The sequence below is a fragment of the Panthera leo genome, chromosome E2, assembly GCF_018350215.1.
Source record: "Panthera leo isolate Ple1 chromosome E2, P.leo_Ple1_pat1.1, whole genome shotgun sequence".
Taxonomy (NCBI): domain Eukaryota; kingdom Metazoa; phylum Chordata; class Mammalia; order Carnivora; family Felidae; genus Panthera; species Panthera leo.
Window position 1 is genome coordinate 8,768,978 of NC_056693.1, and position 22,185 is coordinate 8,791,162.

Sequence of the window (22,185 nt, forward strand, 5' to 3'; positions counted from 1 at the left end):
ACACAAACACAGACGCACGCACGCACAGAGCAGGGTTTCTCTGATCCTCAAACTCAAGCGTCCTCTCTTGGATTTTCCCCTCCCGAAATAACAACGAACGCCTGGCTCCACGCCGGTTTCCCTCCCTCTCCCCCAGCGCCCCCCCCCCCCCCCCCCCCCCCCCGCAGCCTTGGATTCATCTAGGGTCCCCCGGGTGACAGCGGGCGAATTCATTTCCCACTCTGGAAAGGGGGTGAGGGAGTAATCCATTCCACACCCCGAGGTGTGGCATACTGAGCAAGCCATTTTTCTTGGATGGGGGAGAAGGGACTAGGCCATTTCGGAACCCGGAGGGAGGCTTCTGGAATGTAGAGTTGGTCCTCTTCCCACCCCGAGAGAGAAAGGGGAAGGGAGGAGGGGCTGCCGCATTTGGGAGCCGCCCACCTTCCGGCTGCAGCTTGCGGAGAGGGAGCCCCGGAGATCCCAGGGCCCCTGCTGCGGCCGAACGAAAGTTGGGGGGCAACATCTCAGCTGAATCGGGGGTTACGCCTCGGAGGTCCTTCTCTCGGAACATCTTCCGCCAGGATGGGGAGCGGCTGAAGGACTTGGCGCTGTCCTAGGTATAGGGGCCAGACAGAGGGTGAGGGACGGGAGCCGGGGTCTGAGTCGGCCGCTTCCTTTGACGCCAGACCTCTCGGATTTCATCTCTCCTTTAACCCCGCCCCTGCCCTAGTCCCGCCTCCAACCGCGTCCCGCCGCAAAGTCAAGCCCCACCCCTTCGGCTCACACCCTAGAGGTGCCGCTAGGAGCTGAGACCCCTCAGCGGCCGCCGCGCCCACCTCGTCCAGCCGCCTGTCTGTGCCCAAGGAGATGAGGTTGCTGAATTCCTTCTCCAGGAGCTGCCGGGCCTGGGGACGAGAGGTGAAGGAAGGGTTGCAGCGTGCAGTCTGCGAGGTGGGGATGCCCAGTGTGGCCCAGTGTGGCCCGAGCGGTAGCTCACCTGCGCATTCTGCGTGGGGATCTGCAGGAGCAAGGCCAGGTCGGAGTAGTCGAAGGTCTCGTCCAGGGCGAGAAGCGCCCCGTGCACCCCGCTCTCCGTGAGGTTCGTGGCGAATTCCTTCAGTCCCAGTCCGGACACCCAACCCATGACCCGCTCATTGGACCACACCATCACGTCTGGGACAGAAGGGACCGTCAGCTGCTAGCTGCTCCAATTACCCCCTTTGCCTCATCCTGGCCGCGCCCCCATGCTGGCTCCGCCCCCTCAGCAAAGGCGCCTGCTCCCGCCTTCCCAGTCCCCCGCCTCCCCTAATCATACCTCCTCCCTTGCCCGTCCCCAAATCCTCCACCTGGCTGTCAGGGAGACCTTTCCACTCCTACTCACCTCGGATCTGGGTCTGACTCTCTTCCCGCCTCCGCTCCAAGTCCTTCCGGTCGTAATTGAGCCGTTTCAGGCACATGATCCCATAATGCAGACTCACCCTGAGCAATAGGGAAAGTGGGGTCACAGAGGAGCCTGGACAACCCCAGTGGCTGCCGCTTCTTCCCTCCCCGTTGGCTGCGGTCTTCTGGGAAAGGCTGGGGAGTTGTTCCACAGGGTCAGTTTTATGGATTGCTGACCTTCGCAGGAGTTGGGGTGTTTCCAACAGGCAGGGCCTATTGGTTCCCCTGGGCAGGGTATGTGGTCAACTAGCCAAGCTTTTCGAGGACGTGGACTCTTCCTAGTGAACTGTCTTGTTTGTGGAAAGGGCACGGAAGTCAGGATTTCCTGAGAACCCAGGCTAAAGGGCCAAGGATAGTCTAAGGAATGTCCCTTCACCGGTCCCATTGGCCAAAGACTCTGGGAGTGAGGCCCCCCCCCGGGCTGTCCCCATTGGCCGGGCAGCCCCCACCTGTGGAAGCTGTCCACCATCTTGAGTTGACCCCGGAGCTCCTTCTTGTTAAGATGATCCAACATGCGGGCATCCACCAGCGACTCCATGAAGTAGCTTCGGTATTGGGGCAGGCCCAGGCTGGGCAGCCAGTCGTTGCCCACCCACTCGTGGTTCATGTCACCATATGCCAGGATCTGGGGCCGTGGGCAGGTGGGGGAGGGGTCAGGCCCTCTGGCCCCTTCCCATGTGTGTATGAAAGGGTGCACCCCAGCCCCCGACCCAAGGTTGTTCTTCTTCCACCCCACATGAGGACAACGGTCATTCTCTGCTCAGGACAACGGACCAATCCAGTTGTCTCTTACTCCTTCGGAATGACAGAATAGACCCTTGCCTACTCAAAAGCAGGGGCCGTGGACCCGCAGCATCACCATCACCCGTGCACTTTCTGGAACTGGAGAACCTCAGACCCCACCCCAAGGCTACTGAATCAGAATCTGCATTCTCACAAGATCCCCAGGCACCTGAACAGCACGGTGTGCGAAGCACTAGGCTAGCACTGTCCCAGCTTAGAACAATGGATTCGTCCAACATCACTACTCCCCCCAAGTCAGGACCACGGATTCTTCCCACAACAAACGATAATGGATCTATCCATCACCCTGGCACTGTCCAAAAATATTAATGCTATATCTGGCCCAGGACAATATTCTGAATCAGCCCAAAGTCCTGCCCTCCCTGTAGCATAAGGAAACAATCAATACCTCCCCCTGACTGGAAGCAAAGACCCCAGTCTAACCTAGGTCGGGGGAGTTCAAGCCTCCCCCTTCTTGAGAACCAAGTGTAGCTCCTCCTCCCCCTCCCCAACTTGAGGCCTGACCTGCCGCCTCCCCAAAATGCTTTCCCTTTTGCCCCAGTACACGGACCGGTCCCACTCCCTCTCAGCCATAGAGAACACGGACTGCTCGATGTCTCCCTCTAGTTACAGCAGCGGAACAGCCCCTGAACCCCCCGCAACTCACGATAATGGAATGGCCCGTGCCCCACGCTAACAATGGAAAAGTCCAGACTCTTACACCGACCCCCAACAAGCCACAACGAGACGGTCCAAAGCCCAGCTCAGTGCAGCGCCCCCCCCCCCCCCCCCGCGGTGGTGATGGAACGCTGCGGCGAGGGTGGGGGTGGGGCTTGGGGAAAGAGGGGTGTGCATGCAGCGTGCACAGCCTGTTCATGCGTCCACGTCCCGCCCCACGCCCCCTACCTGCTCCCAGCTGATCTCCTTGGTCTCCTGACCCGTTAGTGGGAAGAGGGGAGAGAAGGGGTGGGTTAAGGGGCAGGCGGACGGCGGAGGGAGGGAGGGAGGGACGAACAGACAGACGAAGGGACGGAGATTCGCCCCCCCACCCCTCCCCAGGGACAGTTAGTGCCACCCCCAAGGTCGCCGGCAGGGGACACTCACAGGCTTGGTCGTTGCCGTAAGGGACTCCATCTCCTCGTGTGTCATCCACACGTTTCCTGTGGACTGAGGGACAAGGGGTGTTACGGAGGTTGAGAGAGGGCTTGTGGATAGGGGAGGGGAACGGGGTAGTATTCCTAGAGGCCCAGGCCAGATCCATTTATATACATTCTGCTTGCTGCCTCAGAAAGGACAGTCACTGCTCTGGGTCAGGCAGCGAAGGAGAAAACAAATGATCATTTATTGAGCACCTACTGTGTACCAGGCAAAAGAACATGGGCTTTGGGGGCGCCTGGGTGGCTCAGTCCCTTAAGCGCCTGACTTTGGTGCAGGTCATGATCTCGCGGGTTTTGAGTTCGAGCCCCGCATCGGGCTCTCTGCTGCCAGCACAGAGCCTGCTTCGGATCTCTGTCCACCCGCCTCTCTCTCTGCCTCTTACCCGCTTGTGCTGTCTCTCTGTCTCTCTCAAAAACAATAAATAAACATGAAGAAAAAGAAGAAGCAGAAACAGAAGCAGAAGAAGGAGAAGAGGAAGAAGAAAGGCTCCGGGGTCCGACAAATTTAGGTAAATTGCTGGTATTTTGCTGTGTGGTCCTGGGCACAACGTCACCTCTCTGACCTCACACAGATGGATTCACAATGAGGTGGCAGATACAGCAATGGGACAAAGTTTGGAGCGGGGGAGGGGGGGGATATGGGGATGCGTAGTCACATTTATTGGCCACCTGCACCCAGCAACCCCACGGGTTAGGAATTCATACACTGATTCAAAAACATTTAGGTAGCTCCTCGTGAGTGCACAGTTGGTAGGGTCTGGGATGCACGAGGGGAAATTTGAAAATAGACTGAATACTGGGGCGCCTGGGTGGCGCAGTCGGTTAAGCGTCCGACTTCAGCCAGGTCACGATCTCGCGGTCCGTGAGTTCGAGCCCCGCGTCAGGCTCTGGGCTGATGGCTCGGAGCCTGGAGCCTGTTTCCGATTCTGTGTCTCCCTCTCTCTCTCTGCCCCTCCCCCGTTCATGCTCTGTCTCTCTCTGTCCCAAAAATAAATAAAAAACGTTGAAAAAAAAATTAAAAAAAAAAAAAATAGACTGAATAGATGACTTTGATGATAATGGTAACGTCCCTGGATATGAGGGCACGGTGGCTACGTAGGCGAATGTTCTTATTGTTAGCAGGTGCCCTGCAGAAGTCATTTTTCAAGCTAACCAGTAGTGACGTCCGCAAATTACATTCAAGGGCTTCAGATAAACGCGCGTGCGCGTGCGCACGCGCGCGCACACACACACACACACACACACACACACACAGCAAGCAGGGCAAGGAGTTAACAGTTGCTGAATTCGTTTCTTCACGGATCAAAGGATAAATATTAGAAGACAATAAACACTAGGGAGGAAAATTAGGTGTTAATGTGTTGGGGTGATGGGGCGGGTGACCAGTTCGGTTGCTGAGTTAGGGAGGCCTCTTGGAAGTGGTGACATTTGAGGTGAGGCCTCAAGGATAAGAAGGAGAAACAGGACGGGGTGGGGGTGGGGGGCGCGGGGGGTGGTGCTCGAGGAAAAGGAGCAGCATGTGCTAAGCTGGGGCGGGGGGGGGGGGGTGCTCATCAAGGGGTTTATAAGGAACCACATGAATTCGGCTTTTTCTCCAGGATGGGGTCCCCTCTGTATAAGACAGACTGAGGTGTGGGGGTACAGGGAAGGCAGGGAGACCTGAGGGGGAACACCTCCCCCACCCCACCCCTCGACCCCAGGGATAATCCAGGTGAGAGATCAAGGGGAGAGAGTCTGAGAGACCAGGCTGGAGTTAGCGAGCCCAGTATTGGCTAGTCTGAGGACAAGAGGCGGGGCCCTGAGGCGGCAAGGGCTGGGATTGGCCTCCGGACACTCACCGTGCGGGAGGAGGCGGGCGCTGAGGGCGAGGTGAGGGAGACCATTTCCTGGATGGCGAGGCGCAGCTTGAGCCGGTGCAGGGGGTTGCTGATGCCAATCTCCCGCTGGATCTCCGTGTCCGACAGGTTGGCCATGATGGCACCGCTCTTGACGTTGGCCCGGCAGGCGGCCACATACCATGCAGGCATGCCTACCCACAGCTGGGCCGGAGGAGGGGTGGGGCGGGGAGGGAATGAAGAGACAGCGCATGGAGACGGAGACAATATGGGAGGAGAAACGGGAGAGACAGGAGAGAAACAGAAAGAAAAGGAGAGAGGGGGAGACAGAGAGGTGGGAAAGTTAGCGGTGAGAAGCAACAGGGACGGGGCAAGGCAAACAGACAAGAGGGCGTCAGGGGGAGACACAGCAGGGGGGAAAAACGGGGAGAGTCAGAGGGTAACCCCCAGAGTCACAGGGGAAAGAGGGACGGGGAGAGACAGAGATGAGGAGAGACATACAGAGATGAGAGAGAGATGGGGAGAGAAAGAAGCCAATGACATTGGGAGGGAGACATGGGAAGAAATGTGGGGAATGACAAAAACACAGATGGAGAGGGAGACAAAAGAGAAGACACAGAGAATCCCATGCAGTCAGAGACATGGGGAGACACAGAGATAGAAAGAGAGAGACCACAGGAGCGTAGGGCCGAGGTGGGCATGGCCAAAGGGGCAGGGGATGGGGGGAGAAGAAGGAGGAAGCTGTTTAGATCAACAGTGAGGCCGACCTATCCCAGGGCCTCATCCCCCTCTGGCCTCCGTCCCGTTCCCCCCCTTAGGGCTACAAGGAGGATGCGGGGTGGCGTTGGGCAGCACTCAGTGGCAGGGCTGTCACAGTCACAGGAGTTGGGGATCAAGATCAGGGCATTTCTGGGCCCCAGTACCTCCAGCCAGGAGACCACGGTGGGCCCATCCCAAGCAGCGAAGGGCAGGCCCTGGCGGCAGGCCTCTTCCAGAAGTTCGTGCCTGGGGGACAGAGGCTTAGGGCAGGAGCTCTCAGGAGTAGAGACCCCCAGCCCTCCAGGATGGGACCCTTTACCACAAATCACCCTCCCCCCAGCCCTTTTTTGTTATTTAATGGAACGCTTCATGAATTTGCTTGTCATCCTTGCACAGGGGCCAAGCTATCTTCTCTGCATCGTGCCAGTGTTAGTATATGCATTGCCAAAGTGAGCATCCAAAGCACTTTTTATGAAAGTAGAAAATTTGGAAGGAGGTTTTAAGAAAAAAAAAAAGTGAATCTCTGTAAGTGGTCTCCCCCAGTCCAATCAAGAAAGAAGAGGAAAAAAAATGATAAAAACTTGGGGGTTCCCAAGTTCTCAGGCAAGCAAATCCCCTTCCAGCATTTTCTTCTCACATATAACCACCAGCCCTCCCCTCCCCCCCCCCCCCCCCCACGCATGCACTTACTTCCTCTTGTTCCTTCGGTCCTTGTCTCCTGGGCCTGTCAGCTTGGCTAGCCCCAGAGGATCCGTGGCCAGTGTCTCGTCTGAGGGTGTTCCTGCTGGAGGCAGGGAGGGGCCAGAGTTTGGAGAGTCTCAAGTGGGAAGGAGATTCTTTGATGTTGGGGGATGCTGAGAAGGATGCCAGGGAAGCAGAGGTCCCGAGGGAGTCGTAAATGAGGCCACAGAGAGGGAATGACAGAGCCAAGCAGGAACCAATTGCACCTCCCAGGCGGTGAATTGGGGACATCCCCAAAAGGCGGATGTCTTCCCGGGGCTGGCCTTGGTAAGGTGGTAAATGTTTAACAACTAGCTCTCCAGGGAGGGAGCGGGTATTCCCTGATTTGTAGTGGTTGTCGGTTTCCATGGCAGAAAGAATCCCACAAATTTCAAGCTACCAAGGTAATGTCAAACAGCTCACTAAAAATGCCGGCAAGTTGGCTTTCACAAGCCAGTACGAACAGGCTTCAGCACACCATGTGCCTTGCCTCTAAGCGGTCCTCTCTCCTTCTCTACTAAAGAATAGGCTGGGGCGCATGGGTGACCCAGTCAACTGAGTGCCCAACTCTTGATTTCAGCGTGGGTCATGATCTTGACGGTTCATGAGTTCGAGCCCCACATCAGACTCTGCACTGATGGTGTGGGGCCTGCTTGGGATTCTCTCCCTCCCTCTCTCTGCCCCTCTCCCTGCTCCCGCACACTTTCTCTCAAAAGAAATAAATAACCATTTTTAAAAAGAGGTAAATGAAATAAATTTGTTTAGCCTTCTCCCCACCAAGTCACACAGGCAGGGCTCAGAGTGCCTTCTCCTTGTCCTTCCTCCTTCTTGCTACCTCTGCTGAGTCCGACCCCTTTCACATCCTAGACTCACATGAATGTCAAGTGAATTTGTGAAAAAGAAGATGGAAGGGAGGAACAAAGGAAGGTAGGAAAGAGGGGAGGGAGGGAGGAAGGAAGGAAAGAAGGAAGGAAGGAAGGAAGGAAGGAAGGAAGGAAGGAAGGAAGGAAGGGCAAAAGGGAGAAAGGGAGAGAGAAAGGAAAACAGGGTTGGCATCAGAGTACTCACCCAGAGAAGAGCTGTCCCGGCCTGGTGGTCCCATTCGTCCCTTCTCCTTCTTGCCAAAGAGACGGCCTATGGATGACTTGATGCTCTTCTTCTTGGGGGCTTTGTGCAGGGAATCTGGGGTGCCTTCACTGGGTGAGCAGGACAGAGTAAGGGTCGACTCCATCTAGGATGTCTCCTCTTCTCCCAAGTCCTTGTCCATCCCCCTGATACATCCTCCCAAGCAAGCCCCTCCCCATCCCATCCTTTGTCCCTGCTGACCTTCCCCGTGAAGGCCCCCCATCTTCCAGGGATCCTGCTTGCAGTGCCAAGGCCTGCGTCATTCTCTCAAGACGGGCAGAGCGGGGAGTGGGAGGTGGGGTGTCTCCTGGTATGGCTGGTCCCTCCCCTCGTGGAGCACCAGCTTCCTCCTTGGGGACATGATTCTGGGGACAGAAAAGCAGAGATCCTGAAATGAATTGGAGGGGTCATGTTGGGGGCTCTTCATTAGTTGGGATGTCTACTAGGGAGTGTCTGGAATGGCCTTGGTTCTGGGTACCATTTCTGAAGGTAGCCTAGATCAAGTAGGGGTGAGTTGCAGAAATATAACAGCAATGAGTCCCACTGGAGCTTGACCATTGTTCACGTAGCCTAGCTTCTGGTGTCAGAAGTGGGATCTGCTCAGACTCAAGGAAAGCTAATAAGTTACTCATTTTGGAAGCTGGGAAACTGGGTTTAAGGCAATAAAATAAGACTAATATACCTTATTCCTCCCCAAAGGTCAATTCTGATGATCTAATGGTAGTTCTCAAATATATGTTTAGTCACAAAAAAAACCTTGTAGAAACTTAATGCATAAAACAGGTAAAAGCAGGCCAGATTTGACTAAAGTTCAAGTTAAGGTTCATAAACTCAGTAGCTCAGGCTTTATGCCCTTTAAGTTGGAACTTTTAGGAAGAGCTAAGGTTACTTTTTAAAATCACTGGTGTGAGGGGCTATTGTTGCTGTTTGTTGGGGAGCCCTGTATCTGACTTCCCCTGGCCACCCCACCAAATGAAGGATTTCAGAACACTCACAGCTTTGTCGGTGCCCTCGCGGGCAGGGCTAGGAGGTGCCAGACGCGGTGTTGAGTGGCCAGAGCTGGGAGGGGAGGGGCTGGCAAGGGTAGAGGTAGTGAGGGAGGGGGGCAGTGAGCAGCTACTGCGGTAGCGGCCCAGTGAGTCCAGGCCAGAGCCAGACACCCGGCTCTCCAGCTCCTCAGCCCTTTGTTCTGTTGTCTCCTTCTCCTCTTGGATGAGCCTGAGGAGGGAATAGGGGGAGAGTGCATGAGAGGACAGAGGCAGGCAATGGGGGACAGAGTCTGGGGATCCCAAAGGGCCAGGAAGGCTTGATGGCGCACAAAGAATTTCTGGGGAAAGCACAATGAGGTTAGAGGGTCTTGGGGTATTCATCATGGCCTCATGGGTTCAATGGGAGTCAAGGGATCATCATAGTTCCAGAGATCATGGAGGAATGGGGGACAACAGGATGATTAGGGTCTGCATCAAGGCTACCAGGATGATAAGCTCATGGTTCCATAAAATCGTAAAGATTACAGAGCGGGAGGTCAAATTCCAAGGAGGAGAGAAAAAGAGCAAGATCATAATAAGATCAGAATAAGATCAAAGACTCTGAGGTCCACCTAGGATGTAGAAGTTCATGGAGTCATTTGGTATGTGAATCGATGCTTCAACTCAGAATGAATGACTTTGGATGGAAAGTGGTGGTCATGTTGGTATATCTGCTGAGACCCACGAAGAGTTGTTGTTAGAAAATTGCCAAATAGGGCAATTTCTGGGAAGTCAGGGTAGACTTTATGGCAGTGGAGGATTTATAATAAATTGAGGATTCTTGTTATATTAGGTAAAAATTCTTGGTATCTTGAGTTGAGGTTCTTGAAGTATTAGGATGAGATTCTTGGTGTTTTGGATTGGAGACCTTGTGTTGTGTTGAGATTCTTGGGATACTGGGGGACTCTGGGCATTAGTTGTGTGAAGCCATGACCTCCATAGTGTATCAGAGGACTCTTGGTGTAGTGGCTTAAGAACTTTGGCATTTCAGGATGCAGTCTTTGGTGTATTGGGCAATTGTGAATACTGGATGGGGAATAGATAGAAAGATGATAGATGGATACATAGATAGATGGATAGATAAAACGATAGATAGATAGATAGATAGATAGATAAGAAGCACATAACATAGGAGACTTCTGGGTGTTTCCTGGGGTATCCTCGTTACTGGAGGGAGCGTTGGGCTGGGGGAGTTCCTTGAAGATAGTAGGACAGGAGATACGCTCAGACCTTCAGATCAGTCTCCAGAGCCAGAGGGGCTATGGGGTCAGCTCAGGCAGGGCAGAGAAAAACTGGGCCAGTGCTCACTTGATCTCCTTGTTAATGGCTTCCAGCTGCTCTTGAAGCATGATGGCCAGCGTCTGCACGTCGGCCTGTCCGCTGGGGGAGAGTAGCTCAGCTCCAAACATCCCCTCAGCCTCCTCTTCGTCTGAGCCATCCAGCTCCCCAGGGAACGGGGGTGGCATGGACCCCGCAGGGGCAGACCGCTCCCACTCCTGTCTCTGTGTGGGGACAGAAGGATGCCAGGTGGGTGGTGGCCAAAGTAGGTGCTGGGTCTTCCCTCACCTGTACTGATCTTGTCCACCCTCCATGACCCTGCCCGTGTCCCCTGAAAATGACTGGCCACACCATGTGATCCCACCCGACTTTGTCTCTTGACAAGTCCCTTGCCTCGACCAACCATGACTCTATCCCGTCTCCTGATTCCACCATTTCCCTCGACCCAGCCCCCTTCCTTTCTTCACCTACACCCCCACTGTAGGATTCTATACCCTGCCCATCCCCAGACCCCACCCCTCTCCCCACCTCATCATTCCTGTAAAGTTCTCACCAGGTAGCAGGATATCCACGTGAATAGATGTTCGGGCCAGTGGGGATGATGGAGTTGTGGGAGAAAAAAAAGACAGCATGGGTCCAGGAGACCCTGTTTCTCAGCCCAGCCCCCTTCCAGAGCCATTGGACTCCACCCCCTGCTCAGTCCAGGCCCCAGAAGTGGCTGCTGACCTTGGAGGACTCATCCTTGACCCCTGACCAGCGGCCCCTCTTGCCTGCCCGGCCACTGCCGGCCCCATAGGGGTCCAGGTGGGCACCGGAAGGTAATGTGGGTGCCTGGGAGTAACGAAGTTCCAGGGCACTACCGGGGAGAGACCTGTGGGCACGGAGAGGGCAGTCAGAGACCAAGGGGTCAGGAAAAGGGAAGAGAAGTCAGGAGTCATGGGAAACGGCCTGGGGTCAGGGGACGGGACGAGGGATCTGAAGTCAGAGGTCAGGAAAGGTCAGAAGTCACGAAGTCAGGCGTCAAAAATAACAGGAGTCAGGGGAAGCTTCGGGAGGACGGGGGGGGGGGTGGGGGTGGGGGGGGTGGGGGGGGGGGGTGGGGAAGACCCGGCCATCAGAAAGGTTGCGCTTGGCCAAGGGGGCTCCTGTGGGCAGAAGGACTGTGGTCACCTGGAGTAGGAGGACGGTGGCCTGCCCCGCAGCTGGTCGATCTCCATCTGCATCCGCTCCATCTCTGCCAAGAGCTGCTCCTGGTGGGAGAAAGTCGGAAGCACCGCGTCAGAATCTGCCCCACCCCCGAGAAACAGTCTTCCCCTCCCAGCAATGCCCGCTCCGTGTCCCTGGTCCCAGGCACCCCCCCCCTCACCCCCACCCCCGGGGTCTTCCAGGCCCCTCCTTACCTTGTTGAGCAGCAGTTCGTCCTGAAGCTTCTTCATGTTGGCGATCTCCTCACTCAGTGAATTCTGTGGAGGACACGGGCGCAGTGAGGGGTGGAGCCTGAAACAGGCATGTCCTGGGGGCTGTAAGCGTCCAGGGACTGGCCGAAGGCAACCCCCAGGGAATGAGGTGGGCATGACTAGTGAGCTGGAGGGCATGGGGGTTGTGGGGTCAAAGATGCATCTGGGGAGGGGAATCCCCGGGAGCCCCACAATTTGGCATCCTGCATCATGAAGATTCAAAGTTTGAGGGTCCCAAGGATCAGAGGCTTGGGGAAAAGCCAAGAACTCAGGCTCTGGGTGCCCCCGAATTCAGCCCTCGGGGTGTTTAGACCAGGTGAAAGAATGGTGCCAGCCAGACCAGAGAAGTCTGTTGGATTCGAACTCGCAATGCCCAGGTGTGGGATCTCAAGTAACATTACGGGGAAAGGTCTGGGGCCCCGGGATTCGGGCAAGAGGCGGTCCAGGATTCCAGGTTACTGGAGTCCTGGGTCGGGCCGGGGCACACCTTCTCCTCCAGCGCCCCCATGCGCTCCTTGAGGTGCAGCTGTAACCGTTCATTGGACTCGCTCAGCAATTTGTCCACTGTCTCTGACAGCCGCTTGTTGTGGTCATCGTTCATCTTCTCCCGCTGCCGGGCCTGCCCAAACGTCGGCGGAAGGGGGTGATCAAGCCCCACCCCTGGCCCAGAGCACCGCCCCTGCTCTCAGCTCCCGCCCCCGACTCTGCCCCCTCACCTCAGCTCCTCCCCCTGCCCTCCCCCCCCCCCCCCCCCGCCGCTTCAAAGCCCCACCCTCACCCGTCTTCCGCCTGCTCACCCGTTGCAGCTCCTGGTTCTTTTCCTCCAGCTGGGCCTCCAGCTGCCGAAGCCGCTCCTCGAAATTCCCATGACGTTCCTCGGCCTAGTGGACGGAACCCCAAGGCATCTGACTTTGCTCCGCGAGGACTCAGTTGGGCTCAAGGTCCCGCCTCCCCCAAGGCTGGATGCCAGGCCCCGCCCCCCGCGCTCCAGGCTCCTCCTTCGAAGGGCTACAGACTCCGCGCTAGGATTCGGGCCCCGTCTTTTCCTCAGGATCTGTTCTGTCTCTTTTGCGTTCAGAGCCATCCTTTCAGGACAGGCTAGAAAACACCCCCCACCAAACCTCCAGGCCCTGCCTGCATTCGAAGCTCCCTCACTTTCCTGGACCCCGGACGCCGCCCCTTCCCCCAGAATCCCAGCTGCAAGTCTCCTACCCTACTAGACGGAAGACCCCCGTCTCATCCCCAGACGCCACACCCCACACTCCCGCCCCTGGCCTCTCCTCACTTTGTTGAGCGCAGCCACGCGCTGGGCCAGCTGGGCCTCTATCTCAGGCAAGGTCTCTGCCTTTTGCAGCGTCTGCTGAAGCTTCTGCTTGGCGTCGTCCAGCCACTCGGCTAGCTGACGGCTCTTCTCTTCACTCTGGGGGAGGACAGGGATGGGGGACGGGGAGAGCGGGAGAAGCTAGGTCACAGGGGCCACGGCCTCGCCCCCACAGCACCTCCCTGGCCACGCCCTCACCTGCCGGTACAGCGACTCCTTGCTGGCCAGCTCGTTCTCCAGCTTGTCGTTGGCGTCGTGCAGCGACGTGGCCTCACGCTGGGCACTCAGGTAGCGCTTCTCCAGCGTCGTGATCCGCTCCTCCATATCCTCCCGCTGCGCAAGCGCCTGCGGAGGGGGCAAAAGTTCACGTGGACCACAGCTCCCAGAAAGCCCCGGGGGGGGGGGGGGAGTGTAGGCTTAGAACCCCGGATCAGACACCCCAGGGCATCCTGGGAGATGAAGTCTCCCGCCTCGGGGCGTCAGAATGATGGAACCACACCTGCCAAGAACTCCCAGGAATAGCCAACGTTAAGACCCCGACCGACCACCGGAGGGTTGAAATGGTGGTACCACGCTTTCCATGAGCTTCTAGGGCAGTACTGTCTGAGACCCTCCCCCTATGGATGACCTAAGGTCCATGGAAGGGAAGTCTTCACTCTTCTTGGCCCACTTCCCTCAAAAATCCAGGCCTTAGGGCGCCTGGCTGGTTCGGTCAGTAGAGCATGCAACCCTCGATCTGGTGGTCATGAGTTCAAGCCCCACACTGGGGGCAGAGCCTACTTAAAAAATAACAAACTACTTAAAAAAAAAAATCCAGGCCTTAGGTTTTCAGCAACTTCTAGCACAGCCTAGGCTTAGAACCACAGAGCAAGTGCCCTAGGGTCTCATAAAAAACAAAAGTCCCTTCCATGTAGGAGGCAGCATCTCCCAAGAGCCCCAGGGTCACACATGCTTAGAAAACCTAAGACGGTGCCCCAGGGTCTCATGGGAGATGGACTTCCGTCTGGGAGCCCGTGAGGCGGGACCACACTTTCCGACAGGTCCCAGTGCCACCGAGGTTCAAAATCTGAGGCGCAAGTCCCAATGATGAAGAAAAAGGCTCACTCTCGTTTCTCATCAGATGACTTCCAGAATCCATACCCTACACTTCCCAGCAGTCCCAGGGGCATAGGACTTAGGCTCAAGGGGCCTCAGCCAGGATGGGGTGAAATGCAGACAAAGGAATTCAACTTAGAAGCCCAGAGAATTTTCCAACAATAACCTAACTACGACAGTCATTGAGCGCCTACCATGTATGTGTCATGTTCCAACCCTCTGGCAAGGGTCATAAATCCCATCGTACAGGTGAGGAAACTGAGGCTCAGAGAGGAGGAGAGTCCACACAGCTTGTGGACTGAATCCAGGCTGCACCATTCCTGAGCTCTGTGACTTCGGGCGAAGGGGGACGGGGAGGGTTAGGGGGAGGGAGGGACAGAGGGCAGCCCAGCAGGGGCTCCGGCCTCACCTCCTTGAGGTCGCGCTGGAGCTTGGCGTTAGCTTCCTCGGCCTTACCCAGCTCGCGGTGGGCGGTGCCCAGCTCCTCCTCCAGCTGGCTCATCTGGCGGCACAACACCGCCAGGCGCTCCCGCAGCTGGCACACCTCCGCACGCTGCCTCTCCAGGGCCTCCTCCAGCTCCGCTGTGCGCCGGTTCGAATCCCCGCCAGGACCAAGGCCGTTGGCAAGGGGCTGGAGTAGGGACAGTGAGAGAAAAAGGGACAGGACCCAGAGTGGGGGACACAGAGATAGAGAGAGGATATAAGGAGAAAGTTGACGGAGGGGAGGGGAATCAAAGACCAGTAAGGGTCCTGGAGGTCACAGAAGTTAGCTAGATGACTTGAATCAGAGGTCAAAGGCCAGTAAGGCTCTTAGGACTTCAGATGTCATAGAGACATTGAGGATCGCATCAAACATTAAACGGACCATCACAAAGTCAGGGGGCTGAGTGGAGGTCACGGGGATGCTTTTCCCCTTGAAAAGCAAGGGGAGCGAGGTACTTGCATCTCTCACCTGCCCATCCCCCTCCTTGCCGGGCTCCTCCAGCCCCGACCGGCGCCTAGACAGCTGCTCTCGAAGGCTCAGGGTCTGGGAACGGGAAAGGGAGATCAGGATAAAGGGAGTCCTAGAGCCCCCAATTCTACTTCTCACTGGCTCTGGTCCTGCTGAGGCCATCCCAACCCCCAGTCTATCCTTGTATCTCTCCTTGGCCGCCCAGCATGGAGTCCGCCCTTACTCATCCCCCTAGCCTCCTTGTGGCCCTGTCCTCTACAGTCTTAACTTTCCCCGTCCAACTATTTCCTCCGCAGTCAGTTTTTGCCCTTAGCCCCGAACCCACCCAATCAACTTCGCCCCATTGGTAGCCCCTTAGTCCCGCCTCCTTCTTGGCCACGCCCCCACCTCCTGATTGCTTAGCTCCAACTCCTCTTCCAGCACCGCCACCCGCTCCAGCGCCATCCGCAGCCGCTCCCGGACCTGGGGTTGGGAACAGGACAGAGTGAAGTGGAGATCAGACCCAATCTAGGACAGGCAGAAAACCCCTGGGACGTCCTGATGGGGCAACACGAGCATTACTCTGTCTATGGTGGGTGTGCAGCTCCAGCCAGTTACCAAGGCAGCCCCACCCACTGGCAGCCCCCCCCCCCCCAATTAATTTTTCTGTTATCAGTCAAGTCCCAATCTGAAGTGGCATGTCCCAATCAATCTCAGGCAACATTCTTCCCATTTAGGACATCCCCAATCAATCACAGCCAGAATCTGTCCTATCCAGGGAAGCCCCAGCCAACCACAGCCTTTCGTTCTGCATCCGATTTTCCTACCTTCTCATCCAGGGCCTTGTGATGCTCGAAGAGGGATTTTAGAGCCTTGAGCACCTCCACCTCGGAAGAGACCCCACCCGGGGACTGGGCCTGGCGCTTTACCACGGTCATGCGCAGTGACCTCTCGTGCCTGGACACCAGGCATTCCAGGTGTTCAAGGAGAAGCTACAGGGTTAGGTCACCGGGCCAAGGAAAAGAGGCAAGGGAAGAGAGGCAGAGTCAGGACAAGGGTGGTTCAGACAGGTGGGACGGACACACGGAGGAAGGGGTGGAGCCAAGCATAGGGGTAAAGGAGAGAGGTCGGGAAAAGAGAGAAGGATATGAAAGGTCGGGGCATGGTCAAGGAAGCAGTAGTGCAGGAAGAGAGAACCATTACGGAGATAGGGGAGAAAATATGAAGCAAGGAGAGGACCAGAGGAGACAGCCAGGCAGTGGTAGTAGGGAGGCAAGATGGGTAAAGAAAAGATGGGTCAGGCTGCAAACCCCCGTGGCCCCGCCCGCCCCGCTTAGGCCCCGCCCCCACACCCCTCCCCCTCACCCGCGTGTTGTTCCGCTCCGCCTTCAGCTCTGCAATCTCTTCCTCCCGCTCCAGCAGCTGCTCCCGACATAAGTTCAGCTCTTTCGTCAGAGCCGCAAACTCCTGTCCAGATGTGGGCAGGAACCGGACAATTAGATCAATCCTTTCCCCACGTCCCTCATTACATAGGACTGCGAGTTTGAAGGCCCCGCCCCTCCCTGCTAAATCCCGCCCCTTCCCGCGGCTCAGGCCCCGCCCATCACCGGCAAGGTCTCCCCCCCGCCCCTTTCTAAGCGCCAAGTCCCGCCCCTTCCGGACCGCCCCCTCCGCGCCTTCAGCGGTCGAGGTCCCGCCTCCCGCAAGCCCCGCCCCGGTGCCGCCCAGACCTGGGGCAGAGCGATGCTGAGCTGGCGCTGCAGCGAGTCCTTCTCGTGGCCCAGCTCGCGCAGCCGCAACTGTGCCGTAGCCAGCCCGTCCTGCGCCTCGCGCAGCGTCTCCAGCAGGCGCTCGCGCTCCGTGAGCATCGTGACCATAAGGCGCTCCAGCTCGCCGCCCGCCTCGTCCGGGCCCAGCGCCGAGCCCCGCCGGCCATCCTCGCTGATGGTGGGCATCACCTCGCACATCATGGCGGCGGTGCTGGCCTGCGGGAGTGGGGAGGGGGCAGGGAACAGAGACCGGCCCCGTCGAGAAACTGAGGCACGGCCATTCGGATACTACATGGTGGAAACTGAGGCGGGGCAACCCAGGCTTTGTACTGAAGAAACTGAGGTGCATCCATTCTGATCATGGCACCGGATAAACTGAAACCCATTGCTCTCACGAAATCAGGCCCAGCTACCTAGGTGAGAGCATCTGGGGAAACCGAGGCCAGACGCCATCAGGCACTGGCAGCAAATCTAGGACCAGTCTAGGCAGAGAAACCAAAGCCAGGTGACCCATTGCCTGAGTCAATATGGGAAAATCAGTCTCTCCCTGTTCTGACCCTGCTGGGGGCCGGCATTAACCCACTGCATGAGTGAGAAACCGGAAGCTCAAACGAGAACCATGCATTCAGGAAGCCAAGGAACTGGGGTCACAGAATTAGATCAGTGGCACCGTATAAGGTCACAGTGATGTGACCTATACAGCCCAAATCCTGCCCTCAATTTTCCAGATATCTGGATCCCAGCTCCAGAAGAATCTAAAAACCACTCCATTTGCTAGCCATCTCCCACAGCCTAGGAGTCCAAGATCCAGCTCCCTCCTACCTCAGGTCACAGGAGGCTAGGTCCCCAATTCCCTTCTTTCCCCTAGACCCAGGAGTCTGAGCCTCCAGCCGCTTCTTCCCCAATCCTTGGGGGTCAGACAGGGACACAAGAATCTGAGCTTTCAATCTCCAACCTCAGACCCAGAAATCCCAGCCTTCAGACCCCTCTTCCCCCAGAACCTAGGAGTCCAGGCCCCCAGGTCCCAGGAATCTGGGTGCATGAGCTGTGGGCGGAGATAAAGGGAGGTCTCCTGAGCCGCTCCCTCCACACACATCAGGTCAGACGGGTCCAGCTGGCCCGGTGGAAAACAGAAGGGACTTTCGCTCTGTTCCCTCCTTTCCTTCTGTCCCTTCAGGCAGCAGCATAACCGGTTCTGAGAGTGGATAGTTCCCAGCCCCACCCAATGTGCAGACTATGTCCAAAACCTGGAACTGGGGTCTTGGACTCCAGTGAGAAGAGGAGGGGCTGGAGGGCCCTGGAACCTGGGAGAGGAGGCAGACAGTCGCCTTGGTCTTTGAAGAGGTGCACCTGGGAATCTAGACACCGGCATGCCAGCACTCAGAGGCCAAACTCATGACAATGTTTATAAGGAGACAGGTCAAGACCAACATCGTGTCTAAAACCCAGAACCTACTCAGGAGATGCAAACAAGATGTTTTAGAGAAGCCCCTCCAGAACTTCAAATGCACTGAGAAGGAAATGAGATTTAGCAAGGCTGGATGTAGAATCTAGAAAGCCACTGGCGTGAATACAGCACAGAGGGCAGAAAATGTACAGTAAAATCCTCACATAGGGCTAAGGAGAGGGAGGGGCACATTCTAGAACCCAGACCTAGAATCTTGAACCAGCCAAAAGCCATCCAATATGTTAAAGAGTATCTGGGCCACCCAAGAACCCTGAACACAAAGGGGTGCAGAATGATATCTAAGAACATACCTAATGCAATGCATAACGAACCCAGTCAGGAGAAATAATCTAGAAAGTGACACCCACCAGGGGTGCAGGTACAACAAAGAACAAATCAGGAGCCACACTCTTAGCTTTATCATGTGTCTACATGATAGACAGAAGGGAGAAGATATGCTTCAGAATTGAGAACAGGCCCTGGAGGTGGGGAAAAAACCCTAGAAAGTAGCAAGGAGTCTGCCTGGAACTTAGAAGTGCCTGGGGGAAGATGCAGAAGCAGGCTGGGAATTGGGAATTTACTGGCATAAGGACTGAGCTGGCAAAGGAAGGGGGGAGAGATGTTCTGGAAATGAGGACATTTCTAGCTGAAGACTCCAAAAAGAGGAGATGAGCCTAGAGCCTGCTAAGAATGCTAACGTAGCAGATGGAGGAGGAAGCCCACGATCCGCCAGGAGATAAGTTCTACACAAAGGTCACATTAGGGAAAAGATGGACAGAAAAGGTGGGAATGGATGGGCCTAGAACCCAGTACCCGAAAAGGGGGGAAGACGTACAACATTTCAGTGGGGATCCTTTAGATTTAAGACCGCAGAATTGGATTGGAACCTAAAACAGGAAAGGGCATTTTAAAATTCATAGCACGGTTTGGAAAAAGGCTAGAGCCCATAACTGGAACACACATGTTCTAGAATGTAGAATGTCCCCGGGGAGAGAAAGGAATCTAGAACAATGCCAAGGATGTGGCTGAGCCTAGAACACACCTAAAATAAAATTTTCGCAGAGAATAAGCAAGTTCCGGTTTCTAAAAATCTGGAACACGTGTGAGGAGAAGGTGGGATCAGCATTTAGCTTGGGGGCACTACCAAGATATTTGAATTCCTTAGGGAAACACACGCCTAGAATTGACCGCCTAGTCTAGAATTTAGAATATGCCTTGGGTGAAAACGGAACAGAGATATTGACTGAGAGTGTTCGCAGATTTAGAATGAATCTAGAGCATTGCAAGAGCACAGTTTAACCGGAAATATGGAAGATAGCGGGTAGGTTCTAGATCATCTGATGAACCTAGGTCACAGAACACATCTAGAGGAAGGGGTGTATGTTTGGCTCATCAGCCTGAGAAGGTGTACTCAGAGGATGAGACATCATAACATAGGAACATCTCGATGGGGTGTTGGAAACATCTCAGGAAGCTGGGTCTCAGGGAAGAGAGTAGAGAGCCCCCAGCACCTGAGATGATATGGGGACGAGGCAGGGGTTTGTTAAGGCCAAGGGAGAGGTCACGTAGATGGGGTTTGTGAGGCTGTGGGAACCTGGGTTCCTAAGAGTTAGAGCTAAGGGTCTAGATACTTGGTGGGGGCCTGGACTCCTGGAGATAAAGGACAGGGGATGGAAGCTCGGAGCCCAAGTCCTTGTTGGGAAGGAGGGCTGTGGCAGGTGGCTTTGGTGAGCAGTACAGAAGCTGGGGTCTGAACCCCTGGGTCCCTGAAGGGGATACAGGACCTGGGACAAAGCATCTAGGTCTCCAAGGGGGGAAGGTGGGCAGAAGGCAGAGAATTGCATTAAGAATTGCATTCCAAGCCCCTGAAAGGGAGAGAGTCATGGTGCCTGAATCCCTAATCAGGCAGCCGCTGGGGTGCCAGGAGCCTGGGTCTAATTGCCTGAGGGGCACAGGGGCTGCTGAACTGGGTTTCTAAAGGGGGCAAGAGCTGGGAAACTGGATTCCCAGGTCCTGAGGGGCTGGGGACTACCAGCTAGGGCCTTTAGGCAGACGGAGTGAACACTGACAGGGTTCCCAGAGTCAGGTGGGAGCTGAATCCCTGGGTGCCAAGGTCCCTGAGGTGGACTAGGCAGGAACATTCAGAAGCCCTGACTCCTCGAGAAGCAGCTGGGGTCCCAGAAACCTGGGGTACTGAGGACGCGGCCGAGAGGCTGGCCAGAGGAGCCCTGAGGCCCAGGCGCCCGGGTCAGAGAGGGCCCGGGTATCTCCGGGTCAAAGGCGCGGCTGGGGGGATCCCCGCGCCGCAGGCGCCCCCTCCCCGGCGGCAGCAACAGCAGGAGGTGGGGGAGGTGAGGCTGCCGAGTGAGCTGACCATGGACAGCTCCAGAGCGGGCCTGTGTCCAGGGCGGCCGCCGAGCCGGCCTGGACTGAGGGACCGGGCTGGCTGTTCAAGCCGGAGGGCTGGAGATGGGCAGACCCGGTGCACGAATAGGGGACTATGCAGACGCGACGGGGGGCAGCTGGCCCTAGCTGGGAGATCTGACACAGCCACAGCAGGTGTCTGGAGCTCCCGGGACTGGGCCGAGGAGGAGAATGTAGGTCCAGAGGAGGCTCCCGGGGCTGAGCTGAGAAATCCAGGCTCCTGGGCCCTGGACGAGGCGCAAGGCGGCAGTACGCCTGGAATTCTAGGGTTCGGTTGGGGACTCTGAGAACCGGGAGGGGCACGCCTGAGTGTCTGGGGTTGGGCTGTGGAATCTGGGCTCCAGGGCCCCCGGCTATAAAGAAGGGAGTCCAGGATCTCGGCAAGGCGAGGGAGGCTCGGCGAGGGGTCCCCGGGGTGGGCGCTGCCAAGCGGGCTGGGCCGGGCTCTCACCTACCTGGTCCGCGGCGGCTGCGGGCGGAGCTGGGCTGCAGGAGGGACGTGGGGTGGGGTGGGGGGACCGGGCGGGGCCCCTGGCGGCGGCCGGGGCCCGGATCTGTGGCTCCGGAGCCCTGTCTCCGCCGCTCGCGCGGGCTCCGCGTCTCTGGCTCCGGCTTGGGCGCTGGGGACCCCCCTCCCCCTCACAGTCTCACAGACCTCTACCCCCTAAAATAGCCCCCTGCCCCTATTACCGTTCAGCCTCCCCCCCGCGAGGCCGAAGCCGCCAGATCCAGGGGTGCCCACCAGCGCCCCCAAAATCCCACCTCCCCCCCAAAAAAATTCCTCCTCCCTCCCCCCCACAGCTCCCGTGCGGTCGTGGCCCCTTTAACAGGAGACTGACAGACGGCCCTGAATGGCCAATGGAAGGCGTCGTCGGAGCCGGCCGGTGGCTAAACCCCGCCTCCGCACGGACTGGGAGGGGTCGCGCGGGCGGAGAGCGGAAGGCGGGGCTCAAGGAGCGCCGGCCAATAAGCTCGCGGCGTGCGGCGGCTGGGGCGGGAGGCGGAGCCCGGCAGGGGGATGATGTCACCTGGAGCTAGTGGCGCGCGGCGTGGAATGCGAGTCGCGACCCCGGATCCCGGAGGTGGCGCGCGCTAGCCCTAGCGCCGCACGGGACAGCAGGGCTGGACCGGCGGTGAGGTGGGACTAAAGGTTGGATTTTAAGGCGGGGGCGGCTCCCGGAGACACGCGCTCAGGTTGGAAGGTGGGGTGAATGGCCGGTCGGCGAGTGCACCTTACTCTGCACCCCCTGCGCCCACCTTGGGAACTGCACGCGGCACCCTCACCCCCCACGCTGACGATAGTACGGCCTGCAGGCCTCCCCTGGCGAACCAAGCTAATGGTTCGTTCCACCCCGCCCACACAGAGGCTGCCCACCAGCTCTGCAGCTTCTCGGGACTCCTCCGTCAGACCAACTACAGAAGGGGCTTGGCCTTCGCCCTCAGTCTCTCTTAAGGGCAGGGGACGTTGTCTTCGGCTCTGACCCCGCACTCGGACCCAGACCAGGTCCCAGCCTCCGCCTTGGACTTATGCCTAGGAAGCCGGCCAACCACCGCCTTCAGACCTTGGGGGAAAGTTCTGCCTCTGCTCTCAGGCTCTGAAAAGCAGTCTCTGGACTTCAGCTTCGCTCCACCCA

The 22,185-nt window shown here is 57.1% G+C and overlaps 3 protein-coding genes and 1 non-coding gene across 4 annotated transcripts in view; 1 reads left to right on the plus strand and 3 right to left on the minus strand.

Moving 5' to 3' along the window:
• Window positions 1–363, minus strand: part of TRPM4 (transient receptor potential cation channel subfamily M member 4) — a 45,846-nt gene extending 45,483 nt beyond the window's left edge. Inside the window, exon 1 of the mRNA XM_042918955.1 lies at window positions 274–363. Coding sequence (XP_042774889.1) covers window positions 274–285 — 12 coding nt within the window. The 5' untranslated portion in view covers window positions 286–363. The remainder of the gene's footprint in view (window positions 1–273) is intronic.
• On the minus strand, window positions 310–16,218 carry PPFIA3 (PTPRF interacting protein alpha 3). The gene is made up of 25 exons (XM_042920337.1): window positions 15,739–16,218; window positions 15,320–15,394; window positions 14,933–15,007; window positions 14,390–14,611; window positions 13,084–13,230; window positions 12,850–12,984; window positions 12,362–12,445; window positions 12,052–12,183; window positions 11,508–11,570; window positions 11,278–11,357; window positions 10,834–10,978; window positions 10,138–10,325; window positions 8,797–9,019; window positions 8,003–8,166; window positions 7,745–7,872; window positions 6,647–6,740; window positions 6,121–6,202; window positions 5,201–5,401; window positions 3,310–3,372; window positions 1,872–2,047; window positions 1,364–1,461; window positions 980–1,155; window positions 819–887; window positions 424–595; window positions 310–359 (listed from the first exon to the last, which is right to left on the minus strand). Exons 1-25 carry the CDS (start codon window positions 15,847–15,849, stop codon window positions 310–312), a joined length of 3,153 nt encoding a protein of 1,050 aa, XP_042776271.1. The 5' UTR covers window positions 15,850–16,218.
• LOC122209270 lies at window positions 6,308–6,409 on the minus strand. Its single transcript, XR_006197542.1, has one exon. It is a non-coding gene; the product is annotated as a U6 spliceosomal RNA (small nuclear RNA).
• Window positions 16,219–16,879: 661 nt separating the features above from the next.
• CE2H19orf73 (chromosome E2 C19orf73 homolog) lies at window positions 16,880–22,183 on the plus strand. Its single transcript, XM_042920339.1, is given in 4 exon segments — window positions 16,880–16,975; window positions 21,654–21,794; window positions 21,796–21,939; window positions 21,941–22,183. Coding segments are annotated over 4 exon segments (591 nt in total). The 3' UTR covers window positions 22,151–22,183.
• The last annotated feature ends 2 nt before the right edge of the window (window positions 22,184–22,185 follow it).

Bases quoted from the DNA above. Each gene is read 5' to 3' on its own strand.
- PPFIA3 (XM_042920337.1), bottom strand. From the start codon at position 15,849: ATGACCGTGGTAAAGCGCCAGGCCCAGTCCCCGGGTGGGGTCTCTTCC. The intron at 14,612-14,932 runs GTGAGAGATGCA...TCCCTACTCCAG, and splicing joins GCAAGGAGGGGGATGGGCAG to CCCCTTGCCAACGGCCTTGG. The intron at 10,979-11,277 runs GTGACCACAGTC...CCGTGCCCACAG, and splicing joins CCACCGTCCTCCTACTCCAG to GTCTCTCCCCGGTAGTGCCC.